Here is a 15,729-nt window from a genome sequence, read left to right as displayed (position 1 = left end):
TATATATATATATATATAAATTTGAAAGTAAGGGCGGGAGCACAGTCTTGCATAACGCATAACGCATAATGCATAAGAAAATGAATCAACCTAAGTCCTTCATTTCCTTCCTTTCCATGAAATAAAAACTTTGATTGGTCGATTTTCTTATGTTTTATGAATTATGCGTTATGCAAAGGTCTATCCTGATCTTTATTCTAAGATTTTATTGTTAGCTTACAGAAGTTAACTTTACAGAACTTCTTTTTCATTTCATTTCATTTCGGTGTGTCTTTTGTTTCAGTGTTAGGTGTCCATCACACACAAAATTACATAAACTGAATAATCATAGCATAAAGCCTCTAGCCTAATAAGTATCTTATGTAAATCAGTATAGCGTCTTTATTGAGTTAGATGTTGATTGGTTCAGAGGCCTTAAGCTATGGTTATGCAGCTTATGTCATTTTGCGTGTAATCGCCTTTAATTAACAAGGAATATTATCATTGAACAAACGCGTTGAACTAAGTGACGAAATTGACGCGTAACGCGCTTCTAATCTCCTTGGGATAATCATTTTCATGAATGCTGAGTGGTACTTGCCTGAGGATAACTGACTGGTCTGGTCACAGCCAAGTACCTGTCCAAGCTGATGGCGCATAAATTCAATATCGATGCCGTGCACATCCAAACGTCAACCGCAAGCCACACGGAGCACCAAAGGTTTCCGTATATCCAAACCTTTTGAGGGAAACACGTTCAAAAGAAATACGTTTAGCACAAAACGTCAGTGACAAAGAATCTTTCGTTCTTTAGCGTAAATAGTAACAAAATCTCACTTATTTACTTAGAAAAAAGACAAGATAGTTAACTGTAAGGTGACAACTATGTGAGTTTTTATATGTAGAATCAATGTACACACACACACACACACACACGCGCGCACACACACACACACGCACACATAATTGAATAAACTATTTTATAATTATTGTAACTATAAAATAATTTATTCTACTATATATATATGTACATTAGTTTATAATATATAAAATAATTTTGCATATAAAACTTGTATAACTGTCACTTTTACAGTTACTACTACTATCTTTTTCTCTGAATGTTATTTAATTTGAAATATGATCCAAAAAATTGATTTTATTGTAATACAGTAGCTTTATTCACCAGATAGGTGTGAAAAATTGAATTGTTAAATGTAACATATCTCGAAATTGAAGCAAAAATAACTATCCATACATCGCGTATTAAATAGGACAAAGCTTATCGCAGATGAGCAGACAGTTCATGCATGTGATTGACAGTGAAGCATATCTGATAACTCGCAAAATTTAGCGAGTAGATAAGACGCGTGGCACGTGTCAATCGTCGAATCAATTCCCATTCAGCTCGGACGGTGATTCACGATGTAACCACATATAATGGAATCCCATCTACTGCGTGCGGCATGCGCGCATCTGTACGTCCGTATTGTACACATAACGCATCCGCATTATGACGAGCAATACAACCGCGCACATCTCTACAGTACTACAACCACCTGTTCAGAATTAGCCAGCGTTACGCGTGTTACCGATATCGGAATTCAGTAATTAACCTTCATTATTTACAATCAGATTATTGCAGCTATGATATGACTGCACACGGTCATTGATAAATTGCTACTAAATGAATTCTCCCATTCTCGTTTACTAATTTCTTAAAATTTACTGATCGCTCGTTTTCTTTCCCATTTTTGCCATATTTATCGAATAATGGAGATTTCTAAACATTTCATTTTCGAAAATGCTTTTTGGCTAATAATAATTGCAATTATAAAAAAAAATTTCTTTGAACAAAAGACAATTTTGCTGATCAAACTAAAAAATTGTATATGGCTGCGTTCAACAGAGAAAGCAGCTTTGCAACTTTGTAAAATTCTTCAATATGATTGGTCTTGCCCTTACTTCCTCATTAGATTTAAATGTATAAACCAATCATTATATATATATATATATATTCTTTGTTATTCTATATTAATAAATTCTAAAATATTCAATACAATCTCGAGTTGCAGTTACTATTAGTAATTAATGGCAAACAAAAAATCTATTAATTATTTACTATTATTCACATGACTACAGTTATATAAGGATATAAATATGTATACATATAGTATATACTTCTGTATAACTCCGTTCTATCTTCGCTCTCAAAAACTTGCCCCTAACCATACATTATTTAATTAAAACCAATTTTATGTCACGTAATTAGTAGGCAACATATACAGATACATTTCAGCATACCCGAGGTAAATTAATTAAACGATGTCCTGAGGCGTTTAATTTTGGGAAAATGTCAGGAGAAAAATTAAATCATAATAATGTATACTTTTTTTTCATAATCTTAATATTTTTTCCCTTAAGATTAATATTTTCTGATTAATATTAATACAAACTAATTTAATAAGAATTCCAATATGTACTTTTCCTTTTCAATATTCTGACATCTATCTTTATTTATTATTCAACTGCAAGTCTATGCATTAAGTACATTTTCAAGAAGTCAATGTTTTATAGACCTACATTGTGTGTTCATTTCTTATTTAGTGTATCCAGTATTACTGTATCTTACTAACGTAGCGATCGATACCCGCTTTTGGTCTGCCCGAACGAAGTTCCACCAATAAAATTATTTGTCTATTAAAATATATAAATTATAAAATTATACTACGCATCTTTACAACGAAGATGCTCGTTGTTGTTTTTTTTCTTCTTTTTGGCACTGCGAAGACGATCTATGCCGCGTCACTTGACCAATTCCTCCGGAAGAAAGAGGCAAGGAGGAAGAAAGACTCTTCGAAGAAAAAGTCGTATCGTGATAAGTGCGCGGTGAATTAACTTGTGCTATATCGTGTAAACTCCAGCTAAATGGAGCACCGCATTCTCGGCTCGAGCTACTGAGATTCACACCGCTTCTATACTCCATCCACTGCCCACCGACCCGTTTCCAGGTTCCCAGTGAACATTCGTGTACACGTAAATATTGCAAGCACGAAAATCCAGGTTGGAAGGACCAAAGGGAAAAGCCAACAAACTGTTGCATTCTCCGTGAATCACACTTAAACCGGTACAACTCGTTCAGGATAAAATGTACCGCCGTTCTCTACTGCACGTTTCTTCCACCGCGCGATACTTTTAATCGTATTAGAAAAAAGTGAAACAATGCTCAAAGGAATAGTACTATGAGTCCCTGAGAGATATGTCGAAAGAATTACCTCATCGAGAAAAAGATAAGCGAGATAAGAACAAGAATGTTTCGTGATTAATGACACAATATTCTCGGAAAGAAAAAGAAAATTGTGCTTTGGAAATATTATTTTCTTCATAAGAGATGACTTATTTTTAATAAAAAATATATTTTGTGTGTATAAAAATATTTTAATTATGATTAGAAAATAATAGAAAATTTTTCGAAAAAATCATTTTGTAACACAGAAGCATATATCTCGCAATAAATGTTAAATAACAGAGACAAGAAATATTATATACTACAGAGATTTATTGAATCAATGAATTACAGATCTCAAAAAAATAGAAAGGCTGAGATAAATAGCTATCGAAAAAATAATCCAAAAATTAATGATTTGTTAAACATTTCTTAGACTGTGTAATTCTGAAATTAAAATTAAAACCAACTTCAAATATCGAAGATATTTGCGCTTTCGAATACATTTGCGTACGTTTCAAAATAGTAATATTTTTTGTAAACAGTGTACAACCCATCCCCCATAAAATATACTTCGCTTGTGAAAACAAGCGGATATTGCGTGAGACAGAATTCGGTAAATCGATTCTGTCGAAAACCGTGGGTTAGTGAACGTCCAATGGATAAAACTTTGCTTTCATACAACTTGTCGTATCGATACGTAATAATGCTGTTGCAATTGATCCCATTGTGCCTCATCGTTGTATAAAAAATGCACTATTGATTGCGACAAAATAAATACTGTTCAAGATGCACTGATAAATCAATATAAAGCGCAAAACGTAATGCGCTGCTTTAATAAAGTGCGATCAAATCTTTATAATGCAACAGATTTTTATCGAACACTTCGCTTTTGTTGATTACTTTTTATAATTATTAGAAATATATTATATGTACAACATTTGTAGCAAAAATATATTGTTATTTACTACAACAACGACATAACTTAATAACATAAAGAAAAAACACTTTTAGAAAACATAATTATATTTCGTTATAATCAATAATTACACCAAAATTGTATTTTTAAATTAATACTAATTACAAAATTTTAATGATTTAAAACATTCAAACTTATTATCTGAAAAATTTTATTTTTGGAATTATGTCTTATTGTTGTAGCAAAAGAGCGATATACAGAGTAACATACAGTGTGTGTCACCGAGTTAAACTACTAAACATAAAATATGAATTTAGGATCTCAAAACAAACTACATTTTCCTCTGGAAGTTTGCTCGCAAACGCTTCGTTTAAATTTAAGAGATATTAACATCTTAGGTTATAGAATGATAAAAAATGAATAATATTGAAATATCTCTTGGTTTTGTATGAAGTATATATACCCATTAATGATTTTCAGTTATTAAAGCGGAAGATGCAAGCGTGCGAAGCAATTTATATAGACACACAATGTCAGTCAGCCATTTGTTCTCTCATCGATAAGTGCAATTAATACTGTCTCAGAGTTGGAGGCTATTATTTCGAATAAAACTTTTAATAATTACATTTTGATTATTGCAAAGTAATAAACTTAGATCATTTCGACATTATTTATTCCTTATATAATTTTGTAATTTAAAATAACAAAGACAATCTAAATGTGGGCTAATGAGAGTCAGTGCGAGCGAAGGTGCGCAATAAATCTTCACAAATAAAATTTGTTACTTCATGTGATGTGTTGATCTCATCTTTATTTGAATTTATAACTTAATATCTCTTAAACAAAGCGTTTGCTAGCAAACTTCCAAAGGAAAATTTTGTTTGTTCGAAGTCCTAAATTCATATTTTAACCCGGAAACACCCTGTATAAATATATGTATATATATATATAAATATAAATAAATAAAGGTATATATAGTATGCCGAAAAAATCTTTCAATCTCAATTCTTATTATTTTAATTCTCTGTTTTCATTTTTAATACAAGAAAGTTGCCAGTACTAACATAAATCTTCTAAAAAGACAGCCCCTTATTTCTTGCTAAAGAAGCTAATTATTGCATCTTATTACTGATAAAAATATAATCTGTTTAGATAATTAAAAAAATAAAAATTCATAATTTATATATTTGTAGCTTATTTTTAAACAAAATTAGTTAAAAATATTCTACAAGTACAAAAATAAAATGTTTATGATTTTCTTTTTCAAATTGTGTAGTTTAAACAATAGTAACTATATTATTGATGATATTACATAGTTTTACATATTTGTAGTTTCCCAAATCAGTTTTATTAGATTTTTTTTATATTTTTTCATATTATAATTTTAAATATAAATAGGGGCAACTATATAAACCGGCACACCTGTCTGCAAGCTAAGACTATAAGCTAATTTAATCTATACGCACATTTTACAATAAGTCATTACTTAAGCTTTGAGTCTTAAGCTGCAAGAAATTGACTAGTTACAATCGAATGTGAGAAGAATAATCGACTATAATTGGTTAATTTTTTACGGCCTAAGATTTAAAGCTTGGGTAATAACTCATTGTAGAAAACCCATTATATCTTGCGTTATAGTGTCAAGTAGCTCTATCGGAGTTCAAGACAACCGTGTATTTACAAAACAAATCTTAAAAAAACTGTAGCATTGTATATTTGCAGAATAGCATAAAATGCATACAAATCAACAAAAATCGTTTTATATTAAAGTGAAAAGATTCTAGAAAATCTCACATTCACTTGTAAGTATTTTGTACAGATGATTCCTTCCTGTGAAAGTAAAAAAAAATAAGAATATGTGGCGTTGTTGTTTACTGCGTCAGTTTTGGGACCCATTTTGTTAGACGCTTATTTTTGCTTACCTTACAAAAAAGTTAATTATTGCAAAATTGCAAACAGTAGTTACCTGATAGTAGACAGTTTTTCTAGTTTGTAATTATGTTTTTAAAGTTTTATTTTTAGCTTCTGTTTCTGAGAAATATTTAAATATAAAGTGATATTCCTCTACCTATCCATTATTCTACTGTCAATTAACATAGTGAAAAAAGATCTTACCTTATAGACCTCCCAGGTTGCGCTGAACGGTAGGACAGCGACGCCGACCATCAGATCGGCGACCGCCAGGCTCACAATGAACATATTCGTCACGTTTCTCAGCTTGCTGGTACAATAGACGGCCAGAATGACTAGGACGTTACCTACCACCACCATGACATCGATGATCGCCAGAACGATTAAGGTAATCACGTTCCACAGACTTGACCACTCGACGCCGTCGTACAAAGCAGCGCATGCGGTGGCGTTCAGGTCTCGCATTTTAATTAACTCTCGCGGTCCTCGGGTACGCCCATGTGATCCTGTCGGAGGACTCCAGAAGATATCGGACACGGTGACGACGAAGGGTGATGCGAACTCGGTAGGACGCGCGAGACATCGCGAGCCGTCGTAACGGGATCAAGGTTCTTCTGCGTTAACACTTAAATGTAACTCAGAATGATTAAATACACTATGGTCTTTGCAGTTTTCACAGAACACCACGATCCTCTCGCACTACCAGAAATAATAAGTGAAGATTTTATGACTGGCCGATCGATTCACTCGACGGTAGAACTAGAACTGGAGGAAGCTCGATGTTTATCATGGTCTTTGAACCCGAGGAACAATCACGCTTTCATCGTATATTAATCTATCGATTAATTACGTTTAACTTCTGAATTAATTTTTCAATTAATTTATATCTTACGCGAGATGTTACATCAAGCAACTTTATATTACGCCACTTAATTTAAGTATCTTTACGTTACAGAATGAAGACAGGAATTGCAGCTCGTTTCTGAATTATTCTCAAGATTGTCACTGGATTTTCTTAAACACTATTTCAAGTTTGTTAAATAAATTACACTTGTTTTTATACTATCAACGTAGTATTAACTGTTACAACAAAGTTCTTTGCCTTTCTCATTTATCGAAAATTATTTCCAATTTTTCGTCGAACGCGGTCGTTAATTGAAGACCAATCCCCGTGGATTTCCATCAATATTCCCACGATTACGGTCGGATGAGCTCGTTAATGCGCACGTATACACGCTTGCCGAAACACTTGATCATACACTGCCCGATAGTCAATCCGATGCTTTAGTTTCGTGGACCCCGCAAACAGGGTCGCAAAACGTTATCCCCGGATAATCGATAACACTCGCTCTCAGCATACACATAGTCGCTAACGTTGCATCTCGAATGATGTCTAACGTTACGCAGCGTTTAAACAGCGTGTCATTTTAGACAGCTCGCCGAGGCTATCGAATTTAACAAGCTACGATCTAGTTTGTGTTTCGGATATCTGTGGCTCACTTGTCACTGTTCCCATTTTCCTAGCGTCGCGAATTTCGAGTGCATGATCTGCAACAATCGCCTTGACATCAATCGATCGAGTCTTTCGTAATTCACAACGCGTATTTCCTAGTTACTTCCCCGGATACGTTTAATTATTTACATTCGAATTCTACGCGACTATTCTTTCGTTCGCATTTATACTTGGTACTATTTCAATCGAATGAAACGCGTGACTCTACAAATGTGATACTACTGATACTTCAACACTATCTCGCGCGATCCCACTGACGCAACGCGGAGAAGGTTGGAGCCCTGACAAAAACTGTTTCGATGAAATCGCCCTAATTGTCTGTCATCGAGTTTTGTATTGTCATACGATCCACGTGCCACCGATCCATTAGCGTTTTCCTAAAAAAAGACAGCAGCAATACAGGAAAGGGAAGGTGTATAGCTGGCATCCCTTAACGCGCTGACACCGCTCGCTTGCAACCGATCTTCGTCGGTTTCTCTTCTTCTATCGCAGCATCTGTCTTGCATCTCTCTCTCTCTCTCTCTCTCTCTCTCTCTCTCTCTCCTCTTTTTTTTCCCCTCGCCGCGGATATATTAGAACCTGCAGCGGCCTGCAATCTCTCTTCCGGAGGCTTTAGCCACGCTATACTGCTTTGACTGCACTTTTCACTCCCCCGCACAAGCCATCCTACGACGATCACGTACCTACCCCGTAACCCACCGACCCTCTACCACCGTCTCCGGCAACCACTCGCTCCTCCTCCCGTTACAAAATCGAATCCGACGGAAGTTTTCCGTCGTTCGTTCCGCTCGAGAGACCGACGTTATCCCGACGGGAATTGAAAACAGCGTCGTCGCCTCTATTAGGCGCGATCGTCGACTGGCGTTTACCACGAATTTTACTGACGTCGAAACGACCCGTTAAGTACCCCTTTTCTCATGATTTCACCTCGTTTCCCGATTCCTAGTTTGATAAAATGCGACCAAGTGCTTCCAGGAAGCTGTGAGCGAATCTTCCTATTATATATAAATCGACGGTGATTCCGAGAAGTGCTAATCGCCCACGATAATTTTGCTTTACAAATATACAAATTCTGCGGAAGTACACGAAATTTTTTTCACATAAAAAATTTCTGAATGAAACATATCTCGTTTTTTCTAAGATTGATGCATTGATGCGTTCTCTCGCGGGAATAATAAATATAATATCAAATCTCTAACAAATGTTCCGATTTAACTGAAGAAAAGCTGACGGTTTACAATATACTGTCGTTAAATCAATTTCCAAGTCATGCCTTGCTAGAAAAAGATACATTCTTTTTATTGGTGTCTTCGAAACGCTTTGAACTTTCACATTTGAACACGCACGATCGAATGCTTCTGCACGAACAGATTACCATCGCGATCCCTACGTGATGCTACGAATAAAAATTATTTTTCTTTCAAATATTGCTCTTCTCTCGACGTTGAATGATACCGGATCAGCAATTCTTGTTGCTCGTTTTGCGGCTGAGACTACATTTCCAGCTCGACTCAGTAACGAATACGATCTTTCGTCGAATAAAAATCCCTATTTCTCAACTACCGATTTTTTTTCCGTGCCGAGAGAATCTTCATTACGAGTGCGTATAAATAGTTGCTCGTTAAGACGAAAAAATCAGATTGCTTCCGTCGTTCTATATTTAACAACTTCGGGAATGATGAGAAAGAGAAAGAAAAAGATGTAGTAAAAATTATTTTTCTTCTTATCACACTTCGATTAAATTCCTTCAATTCTCACCTCGCTTCTGCGTTATATGCTTCACTAGATCTTCGCGTAAGACTCTCGCTTATGTCGAGTGTTCCTTGTAATCCACTGTGACAAAATGTATGCTCGACAGAACATAAGTCCTCCTGACAATCACATTTTCGCCTATTTACGATTCGTGTCGCGAGTCAGGATTCTTCCATTTGTTTTTCGCGCTGGTACTTTCTCGTCGTCTTCGATCGTACCGGTGAATGGAGAAAAAGGGCGAAAAGTTCAAGTGTATACGTGTTACCCTTAATGAACGGCGCCGTGGGACGCGCATTTGTGCCCTAAGTCATCCATAAGAAATCTCGATTCAGAATGCCCTACGCGCGCTCGTCCCTCAGGATTACGCCCCCGACGCAATGAATTTACCGTTACGTGGCCGGCCGGAAATTGCAACCTTTCCCCCGATGTTCTTCTCGTACTCACCCCCTTTCACAGAACTTCTATTCACTGGCGTTATATGGGAAAAGAGCAAATAAAACGATGTCTGACTTTTCGGCGACTTCCTGAAGTACGATCACGTTCCGCCCCGAGTAGCGAGAACGGCGAATTTTTGGTGCAGCTTCTCGTGATCTCTCATGATCGTTTGTCGACGTGTCGGAAATGCAGGGCGTAGCAGGGGTCGATCGATGCCGGGGATACTGAAAATTCCCGGGGTGTAGATTCCGCGTAAATCAGTTTCGCTAAACGACTTCGCACGCCTCCCCTTTCCAACGATCCTCCGCCCACTCTTTTTTCGAACGTGGGTGGATGGGTGGGTTTTATTCGCTGTCAGGGACTTTCGATTCCGAGTTAATATTTTCTGTGGTAGTTTCCGCGAAAAACAAACCGATGAAAGATTTTATTTCTCAACGATCGATTTTTACCGAACGGAAAGACCACGGAACTTGGAATCGTTTGACAGGCTCCGGAATTTCTTTAGTTTTCCGCGCTTTTTCTTCACGACTGTTTTCCTCTTCCTGCCTCAACAGTCTTCACGAACGGACGCATTCTCTACTTGTCGAACGCGAGACGTTGGATTTTGCTACGAATAATTTTTCACATTCAGTGACATTTCTCACGCGTTTTCTTAACTCCTCCGTTTCCTCTGCTCATCGATTTTCACTGCATTATATGTTTCCCTCGAAATCGAATAAAATATTGGTTCAAATGACTTGTCGAAGGCGATTTGTTCGCACCTTCGAGTTCGCGCAAGTAGCCGATTGAATCTTTAATTCAACCATCTAAATTCCCGCTCAAATATACCAAACTAATTTCATTATGTCGATCGTTTGGAATTTCGCCTCTTCCTCCTCGAGAATCAAAGTCAATATCTTCCTTCTTAGTGTTTTTTTTCTCTACACAGTCAATTAAGATGTCCAATGGACCGCCAATTATTTTCCTTCACACCTCTCGCAAAGAAAAAAAGGAGCTAAAACGTTACATGAATTTTCAATTATCCTTCTTCGTGGTTGCCTAAACATTCTCACGGGTTTTCTTTAATTACTTCGCTTCTACGCGAGAATCTGATATGCCGAATGAATTTCCAACGATCCCTCTTGGTTTGGTCGCAATTTATTCCTCGAGTTGCGCAAAACGCCGGATGAATTTTCGATGAGTTTCACTGTCGCTCTTTCGTATTGTGGAAGTCCGGCTGTTACACTTACTCTTGATAAGGAACTGAATAATACTACTACTATAGTATCATTATGATACTTAATCAGCACTTTATAGAAGTACCGATTAAAAAATAATCGGCGGATTTTTAATTAAGCGAATTTCCTAAAGCACGATATTCATCCGTAAGTTTACCCCGCAATTTCTGGTCTAATTTCGCTGAAATATCTTTAAAATATCTCTCTCTAATATGCGTCGAAAAACTCAGGCCTCCTCTCGGAAATTCAGTTTAATTAATTATACAATTGCGTTAATTATCGCCGATTTTCAATCCGAAACAACCAAATTTTCGGCGGCTTTTATTTTAATCACTACGCAGATATATATTTTCACTAAAACACCGAATAAAATCCCATTTTGTTCTCTTCACTTCTATTCCTTCGATACGCTGAACCTCAGCCGAATCATCCACTTGAATTCATTTCTACCTTTTCACGTTTCGATTCCCATTCGGCCCTTACTCGATTCTCTCCTCCTTAATTGCCCTCTTCTCAATTTTTCTGCAGTTCGATTTTCCTCTCTTTCAATCCAAACATTTAAAATGCTCGCTCGATCGCAAGTAATAACTCTTGCTTTTCATCCTTTCTCCTTCCGCTTTCTTTTCTAATATTTCCTCCCGACTGCCTGCACTTTTTAATTATTATTCTCTATCTATTATTATTCTGCTATCTGGATGTCACAAAGCATTTTAAAGTTTCGCAAGTTTTTTCGATTTTATTGAGACGTCAAATAGCTTTATAACAAAGATGACGGCGTGACGATTTTAACTCTGCCGATGCAGCGAAATAATTATTGCACGGTCCAAGTATTGGACTATTTCTAAGTGCCACTCAAACTTTCCCAATGCTGGCGATTCCTCCTCTTCAAGGTTCGGCAAGCCTCCAAGTGGTCCTTCGTTTTTCCACTTGATGTGACTAAAGTTATCGCAAATCCCGACCAAATTCTCGCGGAAACGCTTCGCGAAAGGTCTTTCTTGAAATATTTCGATTTTCAATAACGGCAAAAGGGAGAACAATATGAGAAAATCGGCCACGATTAGTCGCGAATTGGAATACACCGAGTTCGTCCGGTGAACATATCTGTGATGCAAGGGAAATCGTATTTACTTTCGTAGCGCGCGTAATTACTCGACAACGCGGTACCAAGCTTCACGCGTGCATCTTACTGATGCCATGAAGGGAATTTTGTCGTTTGTATGCCAACCGGTGCGCTCTACGACGACACTACGAAAACGCGAACGCAAGAAAAGCAACGCGTGTCTTCGCGAAAATGAGAAATCCTCTCGTCTTAATTATCTTCGATAGGATGGTTGATTAAGAAATTTTTAAGAAATTACAGGCAACACTTAGATCGTAATTAACGTTTACATTAACAATATAATGTTTATATATGTGCTTTTATATACGATTGATTCGATCATGTGATGCCACAACTTACGTCGCAGAACGATGTTGCAGGCTTTCTCGGTAAAGTCACTGAGCAGTTTACTTTGATCAGTCTTAACAATTCTCACGCGTCAAGCCTCTGAAGTCTAGGAGTAAAAATCACAGCCAGTGAAGTGAAATTACGCTCGTCGATCATTGCCGCGATGGCGATCAGTCTCATGTGCTCTCGTATGTGCGCTTCCTATTTCTCTTTATTCTCGTCGACCTATCGTCCCGAATACTCTCGGGTACGCTAAATTATCTGTCGGCACCTGGCGCACTGCCTGTATCTGAGCAATCTGAAGAGTGCCGCCTTCTTGATACGTTTCGATCGCATTATTTCGTCCGATCGACTCTGGCTCGACGATGGAGATCCTCTCGAGGTAATGCGCGTAATGCATCCCACGGGCACGCACTTCTCGATGATTTATTCCACCCTCGCGTTTATTCCGCCCACCAAACGGCAGCGTCTGCAAAAGAAAGCATGAGAAAAATCTCGTTGTTACTGCGGCAAGAGCTTACTATCAATTGGCGACGAGTGCAATCGGTGAGGCAGTTTAATCTTGAAGAGAAACAATGACGAGACTGCACTTGTAGGAAAATATTCAACTATTAAGTAGTAACGTTATGTTTTCTTAGTATTTAACGAAAAATAAATTTTGTCGAAGAGAAAATCTCTTCTTTCCGTCTCTAAATTTTCTACACAGAAAGAAAGCTTTTTGCTGAAGTATTGGAAAATTTAGATGCAAATGAGAAAAATAATTTTGTTGATAATTGTATTGAATAATTGTATAAAACGTTTAAGTTGACTGCTAGAATATAAACATTTTTGCAGTATTGTTTATGCTTGAGTTTCCTATAATTATTTTAATGGTCCAACAAAATTATTTTCAGATTTGTTTCCTAGTTAAATTTTTAGATATTTCAACAAAATTATTTCTTTCCACGTAATAATAAAACAATAATTAAATCTAATGCAAGGGTAACAATAATTATTTTCTTCAATAGGGTGTTCAAACTTACGAAAAAGTTATTTCGAAGGTTAATCAATAATATTTTTTCTTTTCTAAAGATAAACATCTTTTTTTTGCCTCATATTATACATGTAAATAGATGAGCTTAATTAATATAATTATTAAACGTATATTAAACGTTTAACCTTCCCGAAGTTTTTTATTTATTTTTCCATTTTTAATTATAAAAAATATAATTTTTTTTCATTTTTTATTCTAAACACATTTTTTGTAAATACATAAAATATTTTTTCTCTGCGTTACGATCATGTAAATAATTTCTGGAACTTTTTATTAGTTAAAATTTTCACAGAATATTTGATGCATAAAGAAAATTTTTACAAGGTTTGCGAGCCGAAAAACAGAGAATATGTGCTGAAATGTTAAAATAGTACAATATTACATTCATATAATTACACAGTTCGTTTTTAATAACTGTTTGTTTATACTTGTTTCAGGAAAAAAAAGTTATGATTTGCAAAACTTTTTCTGATTCAAGAACGAGAAGGAGAAGAAATTCTAAGCTTTAAAATATAAAAACAAGAAACTACTCGTTAACGCAAACAATTTCTGTTTATGTGCGATAACACAATTCATATAAACGCTCTTTAAAGAAATCCTTATACCTACTTATGTTATTAAATTATTGCAACATGTATTATATATATGTATATTCGACTAATTATTTTCTACAACCGTCTGTATACCACAATCCAATATTACCTAAGTGTTATATATGTGACTTTCGAATCTGCTGGAATTCTAAATTTGATAGCTCTATGCTACCAAACGGATCGGATGTACGAGAAGCGGAACGGTGTGCGCGAAGCCGATAGGGAATTCGGTTCAAAGACTAGATGGAATTGAACGTAGATGAATGGACAAGCCCGGGCGAGCAAAAAGGAAAGCCAGGGGTTTTGACAACAACCACTCGAATACGAAATATACCTACTCGTTGGCAGATCCTGAAAACGAAGGTCATTGATCGATATTTTCATTCAGCGCCGTTATATACATGCATATTTTCTCTAATAATCTCAATTAACATAATGTAAATGACTTTTCTCTTTCTCATTCTTCTTTTCGTTAAAAAATCGTAGGCGTCATAAATTTCATAAAAAAGTGATCATACGCAAACATATTTCTCCAATAACGAGTGTTTTTGATTACAAATAGCAAATGATGTAATTTCTAGCAATATTTTTAGTTTTATTCACACATATTGAAATGTCAACCCCTTTGGCTTTATATTTATTTAATCACACGCATAAAAGCAAAGTATTACCATATTATACACAGGCACAAACACACGCATACACATTTGCCCATTTAAATATTGTGTAATTCTGTTGGTAAAGGCAAACATATTTACGTAATGTTGCGTGAAATATAGTACTAGTATGAAAATAAAATATATATTTCATACAAGAGATATAAGATATATTTATATCGTACGTCTTTGTCGCCTTATTTATAGATTACGCCAGTTCTGCTTCTTTTTCGTTCTTTCTTTAATTACGATTGGTGCACCTGGTGCATCTGAGTGAAACGCTCGATAGGAACGTTTGACGTAATCCAGTGGAAACTCTCGGAAGTGGAATGCGGCAAGAAAAGTATATATCTTCAATAATTTCAAATTTAACAACCGTTAAAGAAGTATTCTTATACTAGGATGATACGTGTACATATAAATATTTGCAAATGTTTATATCAACATTTTGCAATATAAGAGAAAGATCATCCTTTTTTATTACTATCTGCAATATTTGCATGCCAGTTATTTGTAATATTGCAATTTGAATGAAACGGATTCCTTTATTAGCATCCTTTGGCATTGTTTTCAGATATATCAAAGAACACCTTTGTGCTTTTCATAAAAGCACAAAGAAAATTAATTAATTCTCGTTGTTAATTCATGACTTTTTCAAATTGCATGTTCGTAAAGTTTATTTCATCTGAATTTTTAGTACTTCGAACCTTTTATATTTCATTATATACGTTGCATATATTTATATAAACAATTTTATTTTTCATATTTCTTGTATTTTTAATCTCATAATTAATTATATAATAATATATTTAGTTTTAAAAAATATCAACTTTTACATTTATATGTCCTTTCTTTAAATACTATTTTTACTTATATTTTATTCTGAATGTATATGACAGTACTCGTTAATTACAAGATATAAAGGAACTCGAGACCGTTATTCACTCTTCTATTTCATTAGGTATATCTATCGGTATTATAAAACAGAGTCGCGTACAAAGCGTTAAGTGCTTGGCTATTTGCCCTTTTGTGCGCGAAATATATTTTCGCA

The 15,729-nt window shown here is 35.5% G+C and overlaps 1 protein-coding gene across 2 annotated transcripts in view; it reads right to left on the bottom strand.

Annotated features, from left to right (window-relative positions):
- Oamb (Octopamine receptor in mushroom bodies) overlaps positions 1 to 12,445 on the bottom strand; it is a 21,703-nt gene extending 9,258 nt beyond the window's left edge. The window contains exons 1-3 of one of the 2 annotated variants that reach the window (XM_018503370.1): positions 12,409 to 12,445; positions 6,237 to 7,580; positions 581 to 718 (exon numbers count right to left, since the gene is read on the bottom strand). In XM_018503370.1, the coding sequence (XP_018358872.1) occupies positions 581 to 718; positions 6,237 to 6,497 (399 nt within the window). In that variant the 5' untranslated portion in view covers positions 6,498 to 7,580; positions 12,409 to 12,445. Of the gene's footprint in view, positions 1 to 580; positions 719 to 6,236; positions 11,825 to 12,408 lie in introns of those variants that run through there. The other variant, XM_018503371.1, reaches the window with a different exon arrangement.
- Between the last annotated feature and the right edge of the window lie 3,284 nt (positions 12,446 to 15,729).

The sequence above is a fragment of the Trachymyrmex cornetzi genome, unplaced genomic scaffold (genome assembly GCF_001594075.2).
Source record: "Trachymyrmex cornetzi isolate Tcor2-1 unplaced genomic scaffold, Tcor1.1 scaffold156, whole genome shotgun sequence".
Taxonomy (NCBI): Eukaryota; Metazoa; Arthropoda; class Insecta; order Hymenoptera; family Formicidae; genus Trachymyrmex; species Trachymyrmex cornetzi.
This window is presented reverse-complemented; position numbering and strand designations above follow the sequence as displayed.